This window comes from Fusarium phalaenopsidis, assembly GCF_050370095.1.
Source record: "Fusarium phalaenopsidis strain FUZ10S chromosome Unknown contig_32288, whole genome shotgun sequence".
Classification (NCBI taxonomy): Eukaryota; Fungi; Ascomycota; class Sordariomycetes; order Hypocreales; family Nectriaceae; genus Fusarium; species Fusarium phalaenopsidis.
This window is the reverse complement of record NW_028145412.1, coordinates 918,540-942,491: the sequence shown is the minus strand read 5'-3', so window position 1 is coordinate 942,491 and position 23,952 is coordinate 918,540. Positions and strand designations below refer to the sequence as shown.

Genomic DNA, 23,952 nt, shown 5'->3' with positions numbered 1-23,952 from the left:
ATTCCCTATCCATCATCTTGTCCAGTCCTACCAATCAGAGCATCATGCTCATAGCCTGCTGTAAGCTGGAGGAGCATCCACAAAAACCTCGTACTGCCTCTCTCCCTCGTCAATCTTGCAATACCTCGGTGGGGCTTGAATGCCTTCCGACAGAGTCTCAAGAGCACCCTTAGTGATCTGATCACCCTCCTGTACGAAAGCGCCCCAGCCGTTGATTGGTAGCTCTGGGGAGACAAACAACGTTATGGGCAGTGAAGTTTCGTACTGTAACCTCTGTCAGTCAAGGGCCTCAGAGAATAACGTAATGACGTACCTCTGCTTCATTGTCGCCCTCCTTCAGGGTCACAGCAAAGTGCAGTGTGTGGCTGATGGTGACGCCGCAGACATGTAAGTCTGGGGAGCACCTCCTGACCACTTTTGGCAGCTTCAGGCACTGTTCCCAGGTTTGAATCTGCTCGTTGGTGTTGCTCAAATCGAGCGGCCATTCCTCCACGAGCCTTCGTCCTTCATAAGATGGCACCCCATCGTCCTGTGTCTTGTGGTGTTCGTAGAGACAAAACATTGCCTTTGTCACTTGGACCCCATCCTCAATTTTCGCCAGCTCTGCATGGATGGGGATGAGACCCCCCAGGGCAATAGCCTTGTGGCCCAGGGAGACGCTGTGCTGGATCTTTCCGAGCCACTTTCCCTGTTCCGTGACAGGATCCATCAACTCGTAGGCAGAGAGCGAAGGCAAACGAATTATGCGAATGGGAAGGAAATCGTTTAGCGTTTGTGGGGCGTCTTCGTATATGGTGGAAGCCTCGATTCGATACGTGTTGGAGCAGCGGCTGCAACCTCTGAAGGACTCGTCCTGGTGACCTTGGATGAACACCTCGAAGGGCCATTCGTAGACCCTTCCAGTCCTGGATACTTCGCTAGGTTGGCCTTCAACTGGGAAAGAATCCCATTCGTGCACGACTAATGCTTCCACTTTCTTTTCATTACCTGGCGCTGTTTTGTGGTCCCTACAGCATGTTAGCTTTGTCCCACAGATAACATATTTGTCGGAACATACCAAAGAGAGACTTGGCGGGACAGTCTTAGTTGAACTCCCTTGACACTTTCACCTTCGCGGACAGAGAGGGTGACTTTGCCTCGGAGATACTGTCCAACAGCTTCTTCGCCGTACCCGCAAAGAAACACATAGTCGCATTCTGGTCTTGGAGAGGTTTAGCGCTCGGTCCGATATTTCGAGCTTGGGTGCTACCTTATTTTGACGCGAACTGGGGGTGTCCCAGTTATCCGAGCAAAAAGAGAGCGCATCAAAGAACTTGATAAGAGAAATGCGACGTAGGTGCTGTGTCTCGCCGAGAATGTTACCGTAATGAGCTCTAACGTGACGCTGTGATCGGAAACGTGCTTGGTCTGGTGCTTGATGTTCTCAATGGTAGCGTCTGCTCAGGTGGTTGACCTGTGTTCTCGGTCAGGTGAAAGTGTGATGTGTTGATTCCAGTATTTAAAACCATTTTGGGGTTCAAACTATTTATTTGAGCCTCTTCACCGTAGAGTGGATAACAGTCATCTCGTCGTGGCTCAATTCTTCACCGTCTGATGATCTCCGTGAGTCTCCGATTGTGGTGGGGCCGTGACAAAGCTGTCGGAGTCGGAGATGTGTGGGGCCCTGCTCGGATCGGAGATGTGATCCTATCGGACTTCTGCAAGCTGACACGATGTGTTGTCTGGTCACGGGGCGGTTACGGAAAAGACCGCTGATGTTACTCTACCTACCATCCCATCAATCCACTATTTGTCGTCTTCTATTACTAAGTACCCAGCTTCTCCCACGATATCTATCCCAATTGCGCAAACACCCAAGCCGTGGGCGAAACAAACCGCATTCCAACACGACCCACGCCATGTCCACACGACCGAGCCGATCGATACGCTGTCTTACAAACCCATAAGACGAAGACCATGAAGCCTGTGGAGGAGGTTCCAGACCTTCAGGACCCAATGAATAGGCTTCTGCTGGCGACCCTGTGCCTTGCAAGCCTGTTGAATGGCTTCAACGACGGGAGTTTGGGCGCCATACTCCCATACATGGAAAAGTAGCTACCCGCCCCCTTTGCTACGCCTGTATGCAAGCTAATATCCTTTGAGAGACTACGGTATCGGCTATGCCGTTGTATCACTCAACTTCATCGGACAAGGCATCGGATGCCTCTTCGCCGCGATATTCCTCGAGGACCTACACCTAAGCCTCAGCCAAGTCAACGTTTTCAGGATAGCAAACATGGCTGTTATTCTGGGCTACATACCCATGATACTAACATCGCCCTTCCCGTTGATCCCGATTGCGTTCTCCTTTGTTGGTTTCGGCACAGCGATCACCAAGATGATGGGGAAGACTCTTTGCTCCCACTTTCCAAACAAACCCTTTCTGTCCGAAATTCTCTCCGGGTGTTATGGCATTGGCACCACAGCCAGTCCTCTTGTCGCAACAGCCATGGTGGCAACTGGGGGTATGCAATGGGGTCGATTCTATATCATCAACTCTGGTCTTGCTGTTGCGGTTCTTGCTCTTTCTTCGTGGTCGTTCCGATGCTACGAAAAGAGCCCGAACACAAATCCCCAAGATCTCGAGTCGTCAGCGGGCATGCCTATGGCGGACATTCACCAGACGTTATGCACGAGAATAGTTCTACTTGGTGCCATATTCATCTTGGCCTATCGGGGCGTGGAGGCTTCTATATCTGGCTGGACCATTGCTTTCCTTATCGACACCCACACTGGAAATCCTGAATTGTTGGGATACGTGTTGGCTAGCTTCTGGGCTGGCATCGCCGTTGGCAAAATTGGCTCATCCGACGTCGAAGAACGATTCGGTGAAAACTACTTGGTTTATGGATCGATTATTCTAGCATCTGCTTTTCAACTGCTGGTTTGGTTCATGCCTAATGATAACAGCACCACCATTGCGGCGTTTGCTGTTGGCGCAATGCTTGGCCCGATCTATCCGCATGTGGCAGCAATCTTTATGCGCCCTATGGCTGAGAGGGACTCATCCAAGGAGATGATCACCATCAACACCATTGGAAGCTTGGGAGGTGCCATTGCCTCTTTTCTTACAGGCCTAGTTGCTCAAGTGGTTGGTACCACTGCGTTGCATCCAATCGTCCTCGCCCTGTTGGCCATTATGTTGGTCTGTTGGTGGGGGATCCCGAGTACAGATAAAAAATGTGCACTGCGTAACTAGCTAGATAGTTTGTATGACATTCGAAAAGACAGTTTTCCAGCTTGTGAATAGTGTCACATTCAGGAGGAGCAGGCAACAAACCCCAAGGGATCCCACGACTTTGGCTAGTGACAAAGCCAGTATGACACCTCTTGCACTAGGTTATATTTAAGCTTAAATTACTACATATAGCATGACTTGGGGCCGTAATGGTCTAGATCCAGCGCTCCGGGTTTCAAATCGTGGAAACTAGCGTGGTGTAGCTGAGGAATTGCCGAGTCCTGATGCGGTATACGAGACGTCGTTGGCCCTTTGAGTTCCAGTGAAGTGTTCGCTTATGGTGGTACCAAGAAATTGAGGCTCGGAAGTTGTCCGTGGCTGCCCACATTCGGAGAAGAGGGCTCTCGGACATGACATGGGAACCGTCGGAGATGTGTGCTGATCGGAGTTGACAGGTCTTTGGAGATGGCCCTACCAAGTGACTCGACGCGGCCAACAGCCTTGCCAATTTGTGGAAACCCTTTAGTCAACATTTACAAGAAGCAAGATAATCCCTGTATTGCAAATATCCATCTCCGAGGTTCTGCTTCGTTAGAACTCCGGTGCCACTCTCTGCATAGCGTGCTGCTACCATAAATAACTAAGAGGAAGAAGAACATATAATCTACCTAGAGTGTAAGCCGAGGCAAAGCATCTGGTGATCATATTTCCTGCCTTGTCTCATTTCATATTCTATTCAAATCAGCAATGGCAATGTCAGAAACAAAAGGGCGCCAAGCCTTCCGATCTTCACCTCACGGATGTGAACACAAGCAAAAGACCCAACACACTCAGCTACAGGCGGGTGCTCCCACACATCTCACACGGGCCCTCTATCTTCCAATGCACACCCATAATACATCCCATCTTCCTATATATGACATCTCCGAGCGATACTTGGAAACACTTGGACCCTTTCCACTTGGTGGGAGGAAGTACAAAATAGAGTTTTGTCTTCTCCTTAAACCCTGTGGTGATCATCCTCAAGACGACGTCCGATATCTTGTGGACATGGATTCAAGCGGTTTGCCCGCAACTATTCAAGAGCGGTGCATCGGACGGGATGCGTTGGAGGTTTCAATGCAAGTTCAAAGTATTGAATGCGAGACAAGAATTGCTGATTGCCCTAGATCCTCTTCCCAGAGAGCAAAGGAGTTCTCGCTAGCCTTTCAGCCACCTACGCCTCGGCCCTGCATCGGAGCAAGATGGGCATATACCACACCCGTTGAAACAACCACAGATGGATTAACTAGATTCCTGAGTCTGGAACTCAATCTAGGAGCATCAGACTCTAAGGATGTCATGCCACCCCGTTCCCTCATATGGCAACTGCACACGAACAACTCTGGATCGTTGCGTTACGACTTGATAGACCAAAACCAGAAATCTTGGAACGGTGAGAACGACTCTATAGTGGCAATCTACCATCACTGCGGATTTGAGAAAGACCTACACGCAAGCTTTAGTGAAGGGATTGTGTTACTTCCGAGTATAGAAGACCCTGCCTTGGATATTACTATTGTATCCTCACTCTTATTTTTGTTACACTCGGTCCGCAAGCAAGACGCGAGGGTAAAGAAGTCGCGGACCAAATCTATTCTTAGGAGATTTATTGCTTAGTGTTGTTTACCAAACCAAAGACTACCTATGGCCAACTTCCAACGTCTAGTCGAGACGTAAACGATTAAATGCCGCTCTGTGCATACTTCTTTGATCTATCACTAGTCATTCCTTTTTTGATCATCTTCCCAAGCCAACCATGCAACAATTAGTTGCAAGATACCAACCACCAGCGACAGGAGACCAAGCAAAACCGACAGGAATAGCCCCATAATAGCCACCGTCAACGCATTTCTCTCGGAGGTGTGTCTCTCAAACCATGAAACAAGAGAATTTGTAGGTCTCGGTCGCTTCACCACGTCATAAAGCTCAGCCAATCGCGGGCCCCAGTATGTGAAGGAAAGGTCATCCGGAATCGGTCTCACGAACTCGACCCATGTTGTCTCGGGGTCAAACCCTTCCTTTTTGATCAATTTCTTCAATAGCCTCATAGATCTCTTGTTTCCGATGCTCGCTACTGGGAAGAGGATACAGTGGATGGTTACCAGTGTTTCGAAGAGCAGCCGCGGCGGCAAAATTCCCCTATCTTCAATCAGTCTCGTCTCACGCCGTGTTCGGGATGTCTTACAGCTTCAAACTTTCCTCAAAATTCATATCGAAATCAACGGTTTTGCAGCGTTTGATTTGGCTTTGGAGGAACATGGTCTGGTGGAACACATGGAGTACCCGGTCCTTTGGATCGTAGAGCAGGTGGTCTATCAAGTTGTTGGTGGGCCGGATTTTTATTTTGTTCCTCTTAACAAGCTTCCATGCCTTCAAAGAGCCTCTGTATGGCACTGCCCTCTTGGAATCATGGGCAACGGTTGAGACCAGGTTCGGGGTGAAGGCTTTCTCCAAGAAGTCGGCAAATCCTTGATCTGGTTCCCATTTTACTCGCATGGTGGTACTGGACTGAAATCCTTCGGAGTAGTAGTTCTTTGATGCGCAGTTAACCATGAACGCAGCACTGACGACTGCTCTGGCCGCATACTCCTTCTCGGCGGGTCTAGCGTCTCGTCCAGAAAAGGCCAAATCTAGAAACTTGTCGAAGGTCAACGTCGGGTTGCTCCTGAGTATTTGGACACAGGATAAAACGTCTTCGTGGGACTTCAACACGGGGCTTTCGATCTCGGTAATGGCGTCGCCAAATGTTGAAGGGCTGAGAACTGCATTGTAGTGCTTGAAAAACGCGCCGAAAGCCGAACTAGTCGAGTTACTGGAGGAGGGAGCACCGAGAAGCTCGCCTGCCAGCATATGTGCTTCTGCCTCGTTGCAGGAGCGCATTTCGAAATGGATTTTCAAGGCAAATTCAGCGATTGTCTTCAATGCCACTGTTGAAAGAAGTACGTGAAGACGGACAGGGATGCAGACCAAAATCAGCCTTGGGAAGCACAGCCACCACCAACCTGTTCAGCCGCGCGGATAGTGTGGCAGTATGCAGGAAGACGCGATGCTATAGGTTGACACGGCGGTCTCACCTTCCCTGATAAGACTAGTTACCGATTTTCAACCTGCCGCTCATTTCTGTATCAGGCCTTGTCTGATTTTCCCTTCATCAACGTCTTTCCCCCGCTCTATCAACAACGGTGCCGTCCTCGAAATCGATGCCTGGCTAGCTCATATTCCGCCCTGTGTTTCGCGCTTTTAATGCCGATATGACGGTGAATGAGAATATCTCCTTGCTCGAATCAAGGAGGTTGCTACACGTCCCAAAGAAGTTCAAGAATCTCACAGCAAGGTGAGAATCTTCGAAATGACTGTAAGCTGTATTTGCATCTGACCCTACATTTTGTCTAGCGTATTTCGTAATGCTCTTCCGGAACCCCCACTGCCTTCTTCAGACGGGAGCGTTTCCTGTGACTTGAAGTCCATACCGCATATCTCAGGTGCCCAAAAGCAACCTGTTACTCCAGCAGCGCGGTCCGATCCCATCGCGCCTTCAGACAACACTCAAAATCAAGAGCCAATCACCACTCCGGATGAGTCAGAATACCGAGAAAACGGTCCGTTCCGAGATGCAGTCGAGCTGCCCCATGTTTCGCCCAAGATCTACGTTTATCCTCACAGCGGATCAGAAATACCCGACGCGTTTCGGTGCCGTTTCCGTGAGGTGGTCAATCTTTTCAAGCTAAATACAGAGCAACACCCGCCGTTAAAAGCCCATCTGGAGCACATCGACTATGAGCTACGGATGTGCGGGACATCAGCCGGAGAAGCCCATCCATCCATTATCGTCTTTTGTCGGCCCAGCGAATTCAGCTGCTTGAGATCACTTCTCAACAGCAAACACCTGAAATTGCAGTACTGTCTGCGCAAGTCCTCACCAAAATATTCTTGGAAAAGCTGGGGGAAGAGCGTTCCAGCAAAGCTGTCTGACGCATTCAAGCCATTGTTCAATCTGTACTTTTGGAGAGCTCAAAGACCTCGCGTCCTGTATTCGCACCAGCACCCTATGGAGTCTATCTCAGTTTTCATTGAGCCAGCAAACAGTCCGCATGCCAGGCTGACCGCGTCAGGCCGTGCCGTCGCCATCCCGCGCCTATCAGGAGGAGGATTCTTTACTTCGACAATTGGTTGCCTTCTTCAAGTTGATTCAAGATTCTACGGGCTAACAGCCGCACACCTGCTTGATCAAGAAATGGAGATCTCACGACGGCACAACCTAAGAAGCCCTCCCCATAGCCACTTGCGTTGTCTGAATGCACAAGAACCAAATTCGATCTCATTTGCCACGCAATCAATGGCCAGCCCATCGGATGATGGATCTAGCACGACTTCAGATTATGCCATGGTCGAATCAACTTACACCGCACACACTTCGATTCCTGACTCGGTCTTGTATAATCAGGTCGGCGATGACGATGATAATTTCGTGGACGATGTCGAGTACGAGGACCTAGAAGAAAATGATCAAGAAGCACCAAGGGCAGTTGAAGACCCTGAGTTACAACCCCTTCCGTTTGAGACCTTCCAGACACTCCATCCCGCAACCTTTGCTCCTTCAAGTTGCTCTGAATTATGCGAATACAGCAGAATTCCGGACAATGATTGGGCCTTGGTCGCCATGAGCGTAGCAGAACCTCAGCTACCCAACGCCTTTTTCGACGCCAGTCAGACGTGCCAGCCAACGTTTTTCTCAAGCACGCCAGGCAGCTTGCCTGAGGAGGAAACCCCTGTACTCATTGTTGCTTCAAAGCAAAGAGTATTATGTGGGATGCTGCAGCCGGTACCTTCTTTTCTGGGAGGCATCACGCGCAAGGGGCAGGCTGAGTACTGGACAGTCGTCTTGTCAAAGGGGGGAGGCAAGTTACGGCAGTTGCTTTTGGCGCTGAATCGAACTAATGCGAGACATAGCGTTGTACACAGGGGACTCTGGCTCTGTTGTCATAGGGGCTGACAGTCCAAATTTTGTCTTTGGGCACGTGGTGGGATCAAACCCTCTCGGCGAAGTCTATGTAAGCCCGCTCGAAGCCACTATGAATCAAATCATGGGATTGCTGGAGACGACACATGTCTCTCTTCCAGAGCCACTCCCACTATTGAGTGGTCTCGCCACTTATCACCTCGGGAATGGGGACGATTATGCTTTTGAGCTTTTGAGCTACCTGGATGACCTCATACAAACAAGCCAGCAGACATCAGATTGGTCGTCACTGGAATCATGGGCTTTGTGCTATCAGCGACTTGAGCTCTTGGAGGCTGTAAAGGATAGCTTGCGGGTGGCGAAAGATCTGGAAAAGGTAAGGGCGGCGACAAAAGGTGGCGAAGACCCTTCCACTGACTGGTCTTCTGGAAAGGTTCGGATATTACAAAAGTTCTCACCCGATCATTCAGAGAAAGTCTTGGGTTTGGACTTGATGTTCGTGGCGGAATCGACCGCCTTATCAACGACAATAAAGACCGGAACATCTACCATCTTTACGGAGGATACAGATGAGTCCGATTACGAGTTTGATGGCGCCCTCACCCCGAAGGAGCCTGAGCGTACACCCAGAAATAGCATTGATGGGGATGGCCGTGATTCAAGCTCCACACCTGGAGTCTCACACCATGGCTTTGACAGTGAACAGAGTAGGGCAGACGACAAAGTTCATGGCCAACGCTCTGTCCGATTTGCAGACGACTTACACACCCCGGACGCATCTCACCAGTCCGACCGCTTCGATGAGGATGCAGGCATCATTGAGGGTCCTAGCAGATCATCACAGCAAAGAATACAGTCTGGCCATGCTTCTCCTGTTGGGCAACGGCTGTCCATCGAAGATGACCTAGTTTATCAACGTCTCATGGAATCACGACCACGCCAGCCGCCTAGTTACGAAGAAACAGTTACCTTTCCACATGAAACGCTGCCAGAGTACTCTTGTGACATCGATCTGGAAGGTGTCTTCATGCGCAAGATGGAAATCACGAACACGATTCAGCGTGCCGAGGACCGACAGTGGCGAATGGTCTACATTACCCTCCACGGTACAGCCCTGAATATCTACGGTGTCAAGAAACTTTGGCAGTTGGCGCTCACCAGGGACGATGGTCCCAGCGTTGACCCTGACAATCCGCCATGGATAGATCAGGGGACGCTGGTGAAGAGCTATGGCTTACAGCATGCTGAGGCTGGAATCGCAGCCGATTACAAGAAGTAAGTCACACCGCTTCACGGCGATCTCAAAACTCGACTGACGCGTTCATCTAGGCGACGTTATGTGATCCGACTACGAGTAGAGACAGACCAGTTCTTGATCTCTTGTGTCGAACTCTCCACCTTTGTCAGGTGGCTTGACTGGTTGAATGCAGCGATCAAAGTTGCGGCGCCCCTCGAAGACATGGACTTTCCTTTCGACTATAGTGTTCCACGGATAGAGCGTATACAGCGTTTTCGTGGCCAAGCGACAACACCAGACCTGGACCTTGACCTGTCGAGTAGACCCAATTTGCCGCGATTAAGCACAGCCGATACAGACCACAACGTATCTGCTGGCTCTGGTCCGAACTCACCTGGCGTTGAGGGAGACTTATCATGGCACTGGGACTCTTTTGACCCCCGACTGTCAGCTGACTCATTCCCAAAAGACTCGATTGATCCAGAGACGGGGAAATGGTTTCCACGGCACGAATGGGGGAGTGCGCACGACATATTGTACGCCAAGCTGTGCTACTCCATCCTCCTGTTCAAGAGCCCCCGGAGGAGCTCTTATGTCATTTCCAATGGTAAGAGATGGTATGTCGACTGGCCCACGGGTAGGATGGTTCGGGTGTTGCCCCCCACGTACGGAGAGGTTGATTACAATGGGCCGTGGCAGGCTGTCCATACTGAGAATGGGCGGATCTAGTGTGGGTGATTGGGATTCATTCTCTAGGCAGCCAATAGCTTTCTTTGCAACCCCTTTGTCACTATGCTTGACCCATTACCATACCTAGGATATGGCCGATTTCAGAGTTTCACAACACCTGAACGTTGCATCCCTTCCCCCCTTTTCGGCCCATCGCAACGAGTAACAATGGGCCTGGGATGATCTACCGGCCGATTGTAGCATCTGGAATGGACCCAGCCTCTAAAATTGGGGCTCCATCAGCACGGATGATCGCCGCCGGGGTAAATTATGCCGACTTCTGACAGCTACAACTGTTTCACCTGTCAGCTCCGTGCAACGTTGAGATCGAGTGTCATCATTCTATGCGAATAAAGGCATATGGCGCGGTGATACGAAGTGGCTGACCCTTTCATTTGTCCATCGTGGAATCACAGTCTCGGACAGTCGGAGGCCTTATGGCAGCTGACTGCAGATCAAAAGGGCTTAGTCTTACCTGCTTGTTTCAGAGAGATGAATCACGGCTGGAATTGATTAAGCTTACGGCCCAGTAGCAGCTATAAAACAGGGTGATCGTCCCTTCAGTAAATACATTCAACTGGCACTTCTCTACAGCTCACTCCACTTTACCAGTCTACCTGTTACAACTTTCTTCAAAGGCACAATGCTTGTCAAAAACCTGCTCTTCGCCGCCACTCTCGGTCTCACTAGCTTCGCAGCTGCAAAGCAGGGTATCGATCGCCCATGTGGCCTCAAGATTGCCCCCTGCCCTGAAGACACGGAATGCATTCCCAACTCTCCTGACTGCAAGGACCTGAACCGCTGCCCCGGAAGGTGCTACTTCAAGAATCAGTATCAGACCTGCGGCGGCTTCACACCCAAGCCCCCGCCGCCATGCAAGAAGGGCACAAGCTGCATTGACGACTCGCGTATCCCGAACTCTTGTGGCATGGCCTGCGATATGACGGGCATCTGCGCGCCCAAGAAGCTACACCAGTGCGGAGGCATCGCCGGACTGGAGTGTCCGGACGGACTCTGGTGCTATGACGATCCGACTGATGACTGTGATCCTGAGAACGGCGGGTCGGACTGTGGAGGAATCTGTCTTTAGAGGGTTACAGTGAATCGGGCTCGTCATCCTTCACTTAACGTTAGCTTATATGGATGGGTACTTCGAACCAAAGTCACAACGTATTTTGCTTGCCAGCCCATGTCAAGCCTCGCCATTTGGAATTCACTCATGCACAGCCTCATTCTTCCACTTGGCTAGGTTGAAACAGCCTTAGCACACGTGACAGGTACTGGTTCAGTTCAGCCTCACTCCAGATCATATGCCATCTTTGACCCCGCCTCTATCAACTGCCACATCTCCAATGCCTGTGATTCTTCTCCTCAGAAGAGGGCAAAGTTGAAATATTGCCAGGAACCTTCCGCACTTGAACTCCGAAAAACATCTACTTTCCATTTCATTCCATGTTCCGTCCTCCAGCGGCCTTCTTCCTTTCAAGATAAGCAGCCACGCCCTCAATACTTCCATATACCAACCTCTAGATAACCCATCCCAGGAAATCAGACTACTTCATATGGAGAGTCCGGCAAAATTCTCTCCTGAACTGATCACTCCTGTAACTGTTGTCGCTGCCCTGAGCTCATGGCTTTCCCCACCACCATTCCACGCACGGGCATCTATCAAGTGCAAGCTTTTAACATTCAAACTCAACGAGGCTCCGCTGTACAAAGCTTTATCTTACACCTGGGGTAACCCAAGCTATGACAGCACTATCCAGGTAAATGGCCAGCACATGCCGGTTGGCCAGAACCTGTTCACTGCTATGCAACGCCTGCATCAGGACTCTTGGGTCGAATATCTCTGGGTCGATGCTCTTTGTATCAACCAGGGCGACGATGATGAAAAGAGCCACCAAGCTCCACTTATGGGCCAGATTTACGGCCAGGCTAACTCGGTTCTTGTATGGCTTGGAGAAGAACTCGGTTCCACAGCAAGAGCCTTCTTGTTCATTTGGAGGTCGTGTTCATACGGACAAGAGCTCATGGACATGATGCTGACGGATGCCGAGTTTTCAAATCCCACATCCACTTCGGGCGATTCTCCCCGGCTAGAGGCGTTGGTGCGGGAAAAGTTAGAGGCGCTCAGCGATGACTCAAACAAGCAAGCCGTAGAGCAGCTCTTCGGAAACCCTTACTGGACTCGGGTCTGGGTGCTTCAGGAGTCCGGCCACGCCGCCAGTTCTGTCCTCATCTGCGGCCGCCATATCATTGACATGAGCAAGATTAACCATTTCTCTTCTTTTGGAAGATTGCATTCAGATTCCCATTCGTGCTGAGTGAAGGTCCCGACTGGAATGACGGCGTTTCCAGCTCTTTCCAAGAATTTCTTGACGTCAGAGCCGGCACTTCTACTTGCCAAGCTCTGAGGTCTGAGGTCCAAAAGCAGAGTCGTTGGAAAGACCTAATAGGAAACCATGCGACGGAAATCACACCGGCCCATTCAGACATATTCACTCTATTTGTGAAAACTAGGCGTTACAAGGCGACTGACATTCGCGACAAGGTTTATGCCTTGCTGAACCCGGTACCGTCGGAGCACAGATTCGTGGAACCCAACTATCGCCGGCCAGAAGTGGACTTGTACCGAGATCTCGTTACGAACGGGATAGCGCGTTACAACAGTCTCTACTGTCTTGCTATGGGCGGTGTTGGTACGTTTGAGGATTCAGGTTGTCCAAATCTCCCTTCCTGGCTCCCCGACTTTCGAAAGATCGGGAACTTGGAATTTCCATATATGCTTGCCCCATCTTCATGGCTGGCTTTTCTCATCAGCACAACTTTGACGCTTCTGGGTCGAAGAATTCTTGTTACTCGATTAGCGGCAAGCACCTCAATGCCAAGGGGGTTTCACTCGACAAGATAAAGAAGACGACTCAAATTCCTTCTTCCAGCGATACCTTTACAATGTTAAACTCGATCGCCCTATCCATCGGAACACATGGTTGGAAACAGCATGACCAAATGGGGATCTACAGGGAGCTCTACAGAGCCATCTTCCCCACTCAGCTACTGATAGAACCCAATAACCCTTTTATTATGGGCTCTAACCCAAGTCGGGGGGTTGAGAAGAAGTTAGCATCAGGATTTATGCTCTCTCTAGGACTGGTTTCTATGGAGCACTATTTCTCGGACAAGTTGAATAATCAGTACGCAGCGATGATGAGGGAAGGGCAGAATATGACAACCATGGAGGCACTGCAGTTCGTTGCCGCTGAGGGCAATCCAGCACTGAGCTACGTGTTTTCTGCAATCTATGAGGACCTCATAGAGGACCTCATCCCCGACTTCTCCGGGGGGGGGTGATGATACAGTCACCATTCGCGATCAACTCTCCAAGCAAGCCGCTACATCTTTCGGGACTCGCATAACGGAGGAGGGCAGCGATACTGGCGAGGCCTACTTAATCCCATTTCACGAAACTGCCGACAGCAGCTACGCGTTTACATTGGCAATAACGATCTTCTGGCTCAGTTAACCCATCAAGGGCCGGGCTTCAACTATAATAAAGAACACATTGTCAACACATCATAGCATATGACCCAATGCTAACACAGTGGCTTTTTTTTTAACCTTCTGCTGCTTGCAGTAGGAGAGCCATACATTGGCAATAACATTCCTGGATCACACGCATTACCTCTGGGCTTCAAGGGCCTTTGTGATCACCGAGGGAGGGTACATGGGTTTTGTGCGGCCGGGGACACGTGTGGACGACGAAGTGTGCATTCTTTACGGCTGTCCTTCGCCTCTAATTATTTGTCATGATGAGGGCGAATATCTCCTTATAGGGGACTGCTGCTTCGAGGGTATGATGCGCGGCGAGATGGTCAAGAAGCAAGAGGAGGGTGAGTTTGTGCTTCAGGATTATACATTCAAGTGAATGCTCTTTGGGATTATCTTCAACCGTTTGGAAAAGGCCATTGCCATTGAATCAGTTGAATTTAAAGCGGCGATAAATCATCTCTGTTCTTCACTCAAATTCATGGCTGATGCTGCGCCTCTCAGGGTGAGGAATGATGGTGTTGAACCTAGCTATGTGTGTGGGCCCAGCTGGATGATGTTATGGTGGGTGATGCCTCAGGCACCAACCTCTCCACAGGTGAGAACATGCCTGCATGCTTCATCAGGTCCTAAGCGTAGCCTACCCTAGACAACAATAGAGACGAAGAAAAAAAAAGAGCTGAAGCAGATAGAAAGACGAGATGGCTAGTTAAACTACTTAGAAAATTGAATAAGGATAAACATAAGTAACATAGGGCGTGTTAGACTACATGCCTCATAAATACGGTAATTCGGGAATGTTTCTATGGGAGCTCAACCGGTTTTTCGGGGATTCATTCTCTGGTTCTGCTGGGTGGCACTGGGTGGCACAGATCTCAATAGCATCTGCTAAGAAGTACCTAAAAGTATGTGTAAGCACCATGCAGTACAAAGTACTCCACATCTGATTCTTTTCGCTCCACCTATAGGCTCGCTTATATCATTGACCAACCGCTTTTGGCCTCGCCAAGCCACGGGCCGACACGTGCCACTTTCACGTGCTCAACGCGAGATAAGCCTCTTGCTGATAAGCTTCACTTTAATCCAACAACATCACGCGTCGACTACAAAGACTCACTGAGAGGTGCGATACTTGAACCTAGTCTCAAGAGCGTGTAGCGAAGCAACTACTTCCGATGGTTCTTTAATAATAGTCTACCAGTCATTGCCTGTGATAAGATGGCCGATGCGCCAGCCTCGCCGGATGAAGATGTCAACCGGCGTCTTCAGGCCCGTCGAAACGCTCGACCTATCGCTCCGGTTTTGGCCCTAGTTCTGCTTGTCAACCTGTCCATGAGTCTATACCAGCTTCCACTGAACAGACTCATCGAGAGAAGACTCTGCGGCGACTACTACCGGAGTACAGATCCGTCCCTTATCCAACCAGATGGAAGCATAGATGAGAAACTGTGCAAGGTCGATGAGATTGGAAAGAGCCTGGGTCGGATACAGGGAATCATGGAGACCCTTTGGGTATCTGGAGGTGAGAAAATTACGATTCCGAACTAAAATCGCCCCTTTGGCTGACGACCTACAGACTTCGTCATGACGATTCCCCTGAGTTTCTTGGCCGAGACGTGGGGTCGCCGAGCTATCTTGGGACTCAACCTCGTCCCAAGAGTCTTGATGTTGCTGTGGGCTGTCATAGTGGGCCGCTTCGAGCATCTGCTTCCCACCAGAGCTATCATTGCTGGCCCGACCCTCTCAGTCTTCGGCGGAGACTGTGTCTTTAACTCTCTCACATATGCCCTCGCTTCCAACCTTACCGATGACCATGTCAAGAGGGCCATCTACTTTGGATACATGAGTTCTGTCTCTTATGTGGTAGCACTGCTCGGCCCTGCGCTTGCCTCTTCGACTATGACCTTTTCTCTTTGGTTACCGTTTGGGCTGGGCATCTTCCTCCTTTTGCTGGCTATTCCTACCATATATCTCCTCCCATCTCATGGCGACCTTGCTGAGGGTAGACAATCCGCCGACGAAGAGCAGAGGGAACCACTCCTTTCATCGCCACTACTCAAGGCTCAAGACGACCGGAAATCACTCTTCCACTCTACGACAGACCGCCTGCAGACTATTTACACCATCGTCACCAGCCACCCACGGAACTTTACGCTTTTACTGATCAGCTTCATGCTCACATCACTGGCCAGCTCCGACACAAAGCTTCTGGTGCAGTACATCTCGGGACGCTACCATTGGACCTTTGCTGCCGCCGGATATCTACTCTCCGGAAAGGCGGTTGTGAACTTTACACTACTCACCTGGATCATTCCCAAGTTTCTGCGTTCACGCGCCGAGCCTGGACAAGAAACATCTTCAAGTGTCGACAAGACAAATGTTCGATACGCTAGCGTATGTCTCATAGTGTCTGTTCTTGGAGCGCTAGGTATTTCTGTGGCTGCTGAGATTTGGATACTGATTCCCTCCTTATTTGTTTATGCCCTCGGGTCTGCGTTGCCCATCTTTACTCTTTCACTGCTCAAGTCACCTGCTATATGTCCTCCATACACTGGTGATGCGACAGATCCTTCAAACCCAGAGAGTCACATATTCTCCATCGTCATGCTCGTCAAGACAGTTGGCTCTCTTCTCGGAGCACCTTTGATGGCTGCACTCTGGGTTCGTGGAATTGGTATCGGTGGCATGGCATTTGGGATGCCGTACTTTGTCAGTGCGACTTGTTATATGATAGCAATCTATGTCTTCAAAGGAATTAACGTGGGATGAGAAGGCATCTAGACCAGAGGATGCCGGAGGCGAAGGTGATCGGTTCATAGAAATCCGGGCAAGTAGTCTCAAATACCATCTATCTCCTGGATCTCATTATAGCTAGACAGCTCCCGTTCTCGAGCGAGATCACTTTTACCCATGGTCGAGTACTAAGATTGTAATATGCAGCTAGCTAATATATACTATGAAGACTAATGTGGAAAGGCACACAACGCATCGCTATGTGTATATAGAATAGAAGAACAGTACGCAAAAAACGGCCGCTGCTCATCAACTAACAATGGCATCGAATCAGGATCTCACAGGCCAAGATCCTTCTTCAGGGCAGGCAGCACGGTACCCTCGTTCCAGGTCCAAATCAAACCACTGTTGTGTCCTGCAAAAGTAGCCCCGGTCCAGTAAGTGTTGCGCGAACCTTGCAGCTTGAGAAGCTTGCGATAGTAGCCATGACGAATCTCCTTGCCGGAAACGCGGAGGTTGTAAGGGGCGTGGTCCGAGACGTAGGGGAATGTGACCTTCTCCGCGGCGTCGGGTGGTAGTGCACCTACGGCCGCAAGCGTGCTGAGTTCCCTGCGGACAACGTCCTCGGCCTCACTGTCGGTATAGTCGGTGGTGTCGAAAGCCACACCAAGGGTGACCTGATTGGGTGTGCCTGAAGGGTAGTAGCCGATGCTGCCAGGAATGACAGGAGTGTTGAAAGGCGTCTGAATTCCGACGTTTTGGATGCTCCCGTTGATGCCAGGGATATCGGCAATGCCAGCAAAATAGCCGAGCCCAGAGAGCTTGGAGAAGAGCTTGTACTCCTTCTTGTCAAGGTCGAAAGGGTCAAGGTTTTCGAGAGTTGGGGGTGCTGCAACGACGAGCTTGCGGGCTCTGATAGTCCTGGGAGCGTGGTTGGGTTGTTGCACGATGATGATGACGCCATCCTTCTTGTTACGTTGAACATGAACAACTGTTGAGTTGAGCAGGACACTGCTACCAAGCTCGGCAGCGGCGGCCTTGTAAATGGTGCGTGTGTCGCCGGACGCGGGAAAAACGAATCCGCCAGCGAGACTCTTCAGCAGGCCAGGGCCAAGGCTCTTGAGGCCGTACAAAGTGGGTATGGTGGAGATGTTGCCTGGATACCAGTTGAACTGGACGATGCTGGGCAGAAAAGCACTAAAGCCGTGCTGTTGGGCGAATTCTCCAAAAGGCTGAGAAAGCTCTTTTGGGATGGGATTAGGGAGGAGAAATCCCTGATCAATCCAGGGATACTTTGGAATGACCTGTTCGGAGTAGACCTTGAGTGCGTCTGCAGTGGCCTTTTGTGAAGCAGCCTGTTCCTCTGGAGTCTGTGGAGGGATGGGAATGCCTAGCGAAAAGTCGTAAAGCTTGGGTGTGCCAGCTTCAGCAGCTGGATTTCCCTTGGCCTTTTCAACCTTGAGGCGATCAAGGTAATTGTTCACGACTTCCGTGTCCTCGAAAATGATGACGCCAATGTTTGCAGGAATGCCTGAAGAAGGGTCGGTGTATGTCTCAGCGTGTCCTCCAATCTGGTCCTTCTTCTCAATAACGACGACCTTGGCGCCAGCGTCCTTCAGCTGGATAGCCGCATGGATACCACCGGAGCCTCCACCGATGATGGCCACATCATAATCATATGTGCTGGAGGGAGGCTTGTAGGCGAAAGATATGACGTGAGGGACCAATGAGGCCCAGACGGCTAGACGGGCGTTGGACAGACGCATGGCGATCTGATAGCAGTGCACAGCAGCTTGAACGTCAAATGTGTAGAGGGAAGATGGCTTGCCAAGGGAACTGTGTCACCAAAACAGCTGCGGGGGATGCATGATATAGGTACCTCAAGGTGCTCAAGGATGCCGCGGGGGCGGAGTCGGATTCTCTCATCTGAGACAATAAGACATCACACGGCAAGTAAGTTACTCATTTTCCTAAGTCAGGCCGCATATTACAGGCTTGCGGACGGTAGCCTGGGTAATTTGGAAGTATCGGAATGATTGAGTTTGCCTCTATTTATTAGTGTTCTTAGCCATCATTCCAACAAGGGTGTTTGTGGTGAAGCAAGCTTTCGACCTGCGGGGCCATTTCCGAGTTGGTCAAGGTCGCCGTTTCGTGACGGCAAGGGTCTGATTAATTGGTGCCAACTGCCGAAGTCATGACGGATGCTGGACTTGCGGGGAAGACTGGCATCTTGGCAAAGTGCGAGGGTGCTGGAGTGGTAGGTCTCGAAATTGGACACATGCTCCCCCCAGGCCGAAGAAGAATTAAGTGAGAAATCTGACACTCCCAGAAACGCACATAACTGAGAATAGCAGCCGGGAATAAAGCCGCTGGCATCGAGCTTGTATGCCTCCAAGGTAAATCTACATCCATTGCATAACACGCTAGTGTTAACTGGGCACAAAAAGATTGACATAATTTAACTTGAGAGTTTGCTAGTGCGTTCGTATATGGGCGAAATGGCTGCATTGTGCCATCTTGGAACAACAGCAACTGCCGTCGAAGGTGGGCCATGTGTCTTAGACTTTCTCAGCAATCTTGGCATGATTTCAAGTCTACAAAAGACGCGTGGAATGGACGATGTACATATTGCATCTACCAGGGTATTGATTGACTCCGGAGCTTCCGGTCCTGTCAACCCCGGGCCGTGATTTAACTTAAAAGCAAGTAAATAAGTAACAAGGATCTCGACTTGCAAGCGCAGTAAGATGCCACACCAGGAGAGCTATGTGATTCGGTGTCTAGGCAGAACTGATCCTGCATGGCTGACGAAGATTAGGAAATGTCTCAGAGAATCAGCCAGAGAATGCCTCATCTGACGTCGAGACAAGCCTTCAAGGTGTCATTAAGCCTTAAAAATTCCATCGATGAGTAGACCTTGCATACGTACGTGTGTCAGTCCGTATATTTCGTGATCCGTCTCGTTGTCGTTTCCACGACAAGATTTAACTGGTATGTAAAAGCTGAAAACAACCGCACTTCGATATGGGCCTGTAACTGAGAATATTATAGCTATCGCCTATTATACGACCGTAATAAGTGGCTTGTATGCTAACTGGTGGGAGATATTGGAGTAAAATAGGGGCCACATCACCGGAAGTTTTCGCTATGAGGTTCCTATTACATATCTCTACTTGTTCTTTCAAAGGAAACCGCCAAGCTATCACAAACCAAGGCTACTTACTTTGTCATACTTTGCAATCAAATTCGGTTTCTTCGCAATCAGTCAAACAAGGTACCATTTTTTGTCTAAAGTGTCCCTCGAAAGTGGACAGCAGAGGCGAAGCATGCTCCCTAATCACGACTCTGTCATCCTTGCCTGGACCCCCGCATCAGTTACAAAGTGCATCCCCCCTTCGCAACGGTAGCCCGCCAACACCCTGGTTCAGCAATACCCATTCACGTACCGGTTCATCTGCTCAAGGGCCTTTTGAATCCTCTCTTTATTCTCTATAAGCATTTGAAGGCCGGTAGGCGCATTCTGGACCCCGTCGTAAGCCGCAGTTCTATCTGCGCAATCGTCGCCTTGATCGCTGCCGCTGTTTATTCCACTGTGGTAAAACGCATGCCTTGTTCTAGACGAGCTGCCTCATCTCTGAGTTGTTTGAATTTCTTTATTTCTACCTTTTCGCGAAACTTAGCTGGATTTTAAGGCCTCATAGACCCACTGGGTAGTTATACATACATACCTCTGAAGCTAGGTAAATATAGGATCTAATCTAACAGATTAAAGCTCGGGTATTTCCTAGCTCTGTGGCAATTATATCTATTTGATATTAGCAGTGGCATGCAACATTGCGATTATATTCAAACCTGATATCATCCATCGACGACTTGCAGCTTTTAACGACCGTATAGCAAGCTGAAATATGGAGCCGGTGTCTAGATGATATTCTGCCTCGAGGAGAGTGGCTGTAGATGCTACTCCCTGAATGAGAATAATGACAGTGATGGGCATCATCCACTCGTCAAAGATTCTGGCATCAATGGCTCTGGCCTCTTCGTCCATATGGAACAGGTCGTAGGCCACCTTGAGGGCTGATTCTAACGCTGCAACCGATATCTTTCTGATCTCAGCCGAGCCTCGCTGGTCTCTGATGCACGCCAACCTTTTATTGTGTAGTTCGAAGGTAGACCTAAGAGTGGTGAGCAATGGTTCATATGCCATGAGCTAATAGCCTAGGTACTCACAACAAGAAGATTACCACAAGACTGTATTGGTGCTCAAGCCGATTCGCAGGTGTGCTGATTGCATTACGAATCCCCTCTTGAATCAAGAAATCAAGCTTCCAGACCTCCTGGTCCACAAGCATCTCCAGGCAGACAGCTTGGTGCCTGGTTAACTGCAGTACATGATGTAGAACTTTCACTGCCTCAGCTTGCCGGTCAATATGATCAAACTTGGCAAAATTTCTTGACCAATACGATGCAAATGTGGCCGGCGAATTAAGAAGTTCGGGAGAAGGATTCCAGAGGATACTGCGTTTTGTAAATGTGGCATAAGCTGGGACCAGCATAGGCCGGCTGCATCGTTCCAACGATAGCTTGTTTACAACGTCGCCGAAACAGATGGCGTGCCAGGCAAGCTTCTTCTCAAGAGAAAAAGGGCCACTAAAGTCAGCGTTAGAGTCTAGGCCCATTACATAGCCGAGGCTAGCACAGGCCGACAAGGAAATGTAAGCGTCGGAATAAAGCCTTTGGCTTTGCTCGTGAATGCTGAGCAAGATGCCAGATTGAATCGTGAGCAGACGGTCTCGACGGTTTGCTTGAAGCAATGAAAACGAGTCTTTACACCTCCTGTATAAAAGACGCGACAGGTGGGGATCCAAGATGGGGACCCGAGAGCGCGAGAACGAGGAAGGCGGAACAACAAGTACAAGCTGGAGCATGAAGGTTGCAAGCTCGGCAAGTGGAGCGTTTCTCAGCGTTGCCAGCTTGTCTCTTAAAGTCGAAGGTTGGATCAAGGGTACCCATTGGTGAACAGATAGGAGATAGGCATCGGCGAGTTGCTCCAAGCTGGTGTTAAGAATGCCCAGGGTGTCGAAGAGGCGTGATGTCAGCAATTGGTCAAGGCCCCCGTCCTGATCCAAGGCGAATCCATCCAATTGCCGTGAAAGCTCCAGAGGCTGTTCATAGTGACAAGGCGTGTTATTTCTAGAGGGTCAAGTAGTGAGTATACAGCATCACGCGTGGTTCAAAGATCCTTCATACCTTGCACAGCGGCCACAAGCAGGCACGAAGCGGTCGCACCCGCGCTTCTGAGTGAAACAGGAGAGGCATGCGTTGCGGGCGAGTTGGCTCATGAGGACCAGATCAGTCAGAATGTTGGCTAAATGGTAAGTCTAGACAAATCCATCAGGAGGGAGTCGTAGAAGTTGGTTAGAAGACGCCAACCCGACGCTACTCCGCTCGCAGGGTTTGGACGCTAGTCCGACGCTAGTCCGCGATCTTCAAGCATCAGAGGTTCGGCAATCCGGAAACCCCGAGATCTGTACAGACTCCGCACTTTTGGCCATGCCGGTTGGTGAGTTGCAAAGCATGACCTAACAAGAATCTCGGTGTTGTTCTCTTATTGGGAATTGTTGTTTCCAAGGCAGTCCGGGCGATTCGAGGAGCTGAGGAGCCTATAGAACTTCCTGATTCTTCAAAAGCTTGGCCAACCCCGTGGACTTGAAAAAAGAATGCCGTGTACAGATAACATCTTTTTGATACCATATTCGACAATATGATGGTCTCGACTGGTTTCGCGCTCGTCATTTTTGCATTGGCAGAGGCAATATGCCCGGTCCATGCATCGTCTATCTTATTCTCTTCTGGCACTATCATTGCCTATGACAATGAGGTCAACGATCTCAATGTTATTAGAAATGGCAATCTTCTGGTTGAACGCGACCGTATTACCGCTATATGGTCGGCCGACGAGGGAGCCCCTGTTTCTATGCCATCAGACACAGAGGTTATAGACATTTCTGGCAGAATCCTCACGCCGGGATTCATCGACATCCACAGACACGGCTGGCAGACTATCTTTAAGACCATGATGTCAAACATCACTCTTGTCGAGTACTTTGGCCGCTTTTCCGAGTATGCCGCTGCTGGCCGCCTCGACGCTGAACAAGTTTACATCAGTCAGCTTTCTGGCCTCTATGAGGCGCTCAATGCTGGTACCACCACATCGCTGGACCACGCTCATCATACCTGGTCAGACGATACAGCTTGGGCAGGTTTGAATGCCAGCATCGACAGTGGAGCGCGAGTATTTTGGTCATACGCTTTCCATGAGGTCGCCAACTACACCATCTCGCAGCAGCTCATCAACTTTCGCGACATTGTAGAATCGGCTCCGGTGAAGGATACGCCTGTTAGCATTGGCGTGGCTTTTGACGGCTTCACCCCTGCTACTGCAGACCCCAAATCGGTAGATGGGGTCTTCAGCCTTGCCAGGTAAGTTTACATCCGTGTCCGGGAAGAAAGAATGGTGTTTAACAGTATCGCCTTCCAGGGAGCTTGACGTTGCTGTCATCACTACGCATAGCAGCGGCGGTCCATATGGGGGTGAGTGCTGTCTAATTTTTGCGCTAAACTTGTGCAGCTAATTATTCGCAGCCGACAACTCTCCAGTGAACCTGAACGCTCTCGATATGCTGAACATAAGCATCCCTGTTGTCTTCTCTCACGCCACAGCCCTCACCCACGAAAGCGCCATGCTGTTGCGTAGCACTAATCAGCACATAGCAATTACCCCAGAGACTGAAATGGGAATGGGAATTGGGCACTCGTACAGTGCGCTAATCATGGACCAAGCTGCTCTGGGTGTTGACTCTCATGCGTACGGCTCGACCGACTTGATGATTCAAGCTCGCCTGTGGCTGCAGAGCACACGCGAAAAGATCAATGACAAGATTCTACAGAACTGGCAGATCCCGGCAACGTCCCCCATGAGCGTTGGCCAGTCCTTCCTCCTCACCACGCGAAACGGCGGTCTTGCTCTGCGCCGCCCGGACTTGGGCGTGTTGAGTGTTGGTGCCAAGGCTGATGTTGTCGTCTGGGATGGCACCGGCCTCGGCATGCTCGGCTGGGTCGACCCTGTGGCTGCAGTCATGCTGCATTCCAATGCCGGCGATGTGGAACACGTCCTAGTTGACGGCAAGTTTGTAAAGCGTCATAATAAGATTGTTGCTGGGAACTTGGAAAAGACTAAGGAGCGCTTCCTGAAGGCTGCTAAGCGGGCACGGGATGATTGGCGAAAGATCCCCTATCCGGAGAGGGAGGAACTCTTCTCGACAGGCGCTAGACTTCAGGACCCTGAGCCTGTAGATGTTCAGGCTGGGGATGGCAACGGTTATGGTCAACTTTTCCTCTAGATCATCTTTTCAGATTCACTCAAGAGGGACAGTAAATTGAGCTAGAGGACTGGAGGTTTGATGTCCATTGGTTGCTCCGAGGTGC

The 23,952-nt window shown here is 50.2% G+C and overlaps 8 protein-coding genes across 8 annotated transcripts; 5 read left to right on the top strand and 3 right to left on the bottom strand.

Moving 5' to 3' along the window:
* Positions 1-48: 48 nt before the first annotated feature.
* On the bottom strand, positions 49-709 carry LRP88_03879 (arrestin C-terminal domain-containing protein; the record flags this gene model as incomplete). Its single annotated transcript, XM_083240480.1, has 2 exons — positions 49-264; positions 314-709. 2 exons carry the CDS (start codon positions 707-709, stop codon positions 49-51), a joined length of 612 nt encoding a protein of 203 aa, XP_083103770.1.
* Positions 710-1,956: 1,247 nt separating this feature from the next.
* LRP88_03878 (uncharacterized protein) lies at positions 1,957-3,346 on the top strand (the record flags this gene model as incomplete). Its single annotated transcript, XM_083240479.1, has 3 exons — positions 1,957-2,090; positions 2,143-3,130; positions 3,290-3,346. 3 exons carry the CDS (start codon positions 1,957-1,959, stop codon positions 3,344-3,346), a joined length of 1,179 nt encoding a protein of 392 aa, XP_083103769.1.
* Positions 3,347-5,440: 2,094 nt separating this feature from the next.
* LRP88_03877 (uncharacterized protein) lies at positions 5,441-6,139 on the bottom strand (the record flags this gene model as incomplete). The annotated part of the gene is made up of 1 exon (XM_083240478.1): positions 5,441-6,139. The coding sequence occupies one exon, from the start codon at positions 6,137-6,139 to the stop codon at positions 5,441-5,443; it is 699 nt and encodes a 232-aa protein (XP_083103768.1).
* A 2,573-nt stretch (positions 6,140-8,712) lies between these two features.
* Positions 8,713-9,498, top strand: LRP88_03876 (uncharacterized protein; the record flags this gene model as incomplete). Its single annotated transcript, XM_083240477.1, has 1 exon — positions 8,713-9,498. One exon carries the CDS (start codon positions 8,713-8,715, stop codon positions 9,496-9,498), a length of 786 nt encoding a protein of 261 aa, XP_083103767.1.
* Positions 9,499-10,828: 1,330 nt separating this feature from the next.
* LRP88_03875 (uncharacterized protein) lies at positions 10,829-11,275 on the top strand (the record flags this gene model as incomplete). The annotated part of the gene is made up of 1 exon (XM_083240476.1): positions 10,829-11,275. One exon carries the CDS (start codon positions 10,829-10,831, stop codon positions 11,273-11,275), a length of 447 nt encoding a protein of 148 aa, XP_083103766.1.
* Positions 11,276-14,949: 3,674 nt separating this feature from the next.
* LRP88_03874 (uncharacterized protein) lies at positions 14,950-16,500 on the top strand (the record flags this gene model as incomplete). Its single annotated transcript, XM_083240475.1, has 2 exons — positions 14,950-15,253; positions 15,308-16,500. 2 exons carry the CDS (start codon positions 14,950-14,952, stop codon positions 16,498-16,500), a joined length of 1,497 nt encoding a protein of 498 aa, XP_083103765.1.
* Positions 16,501-16,802: 302 nt separating this feature from the next.
* Positions 16,803-18,230, bottom strand: LRP88_03873 (uncharacterized protein; the record flags this gene model as incomplete). Its single annotated transcript, XM_083240474.1, has 1 exon — positions 16,803-18,230. The coding sequence occupies one exon, from the start codon at positions 18,228-18,230 to the stop codon at positions 16,803-16,805; it is 1,428 nt and encodes a 475-aa protein (XP_083103764.1).
* A 3,998-nt stretch (positions 18,231-22,228) lies between these two features.
* LRP88_03872 (uncharacterized protein) lies at positions 22,229-23,867 on the top strand (the record flags this gene model as incomplete). Its single annotated transcript, XM_083240473.1, has 3 exons — positions 22,229-22,947; positions 23,006-23,058; positions 23,110-23,867. The coding sequence occupies 3 exons, from the start codon at positions 22,229-22,231 to the stop codon at positions 23,865-23,867; spliced, it is 1,530 nt and encodes a 509-aa protein (XP_083103763.1).
* Between the last annotated feature and the right edge of the window lie 85 nt (positions 23,868-23,952).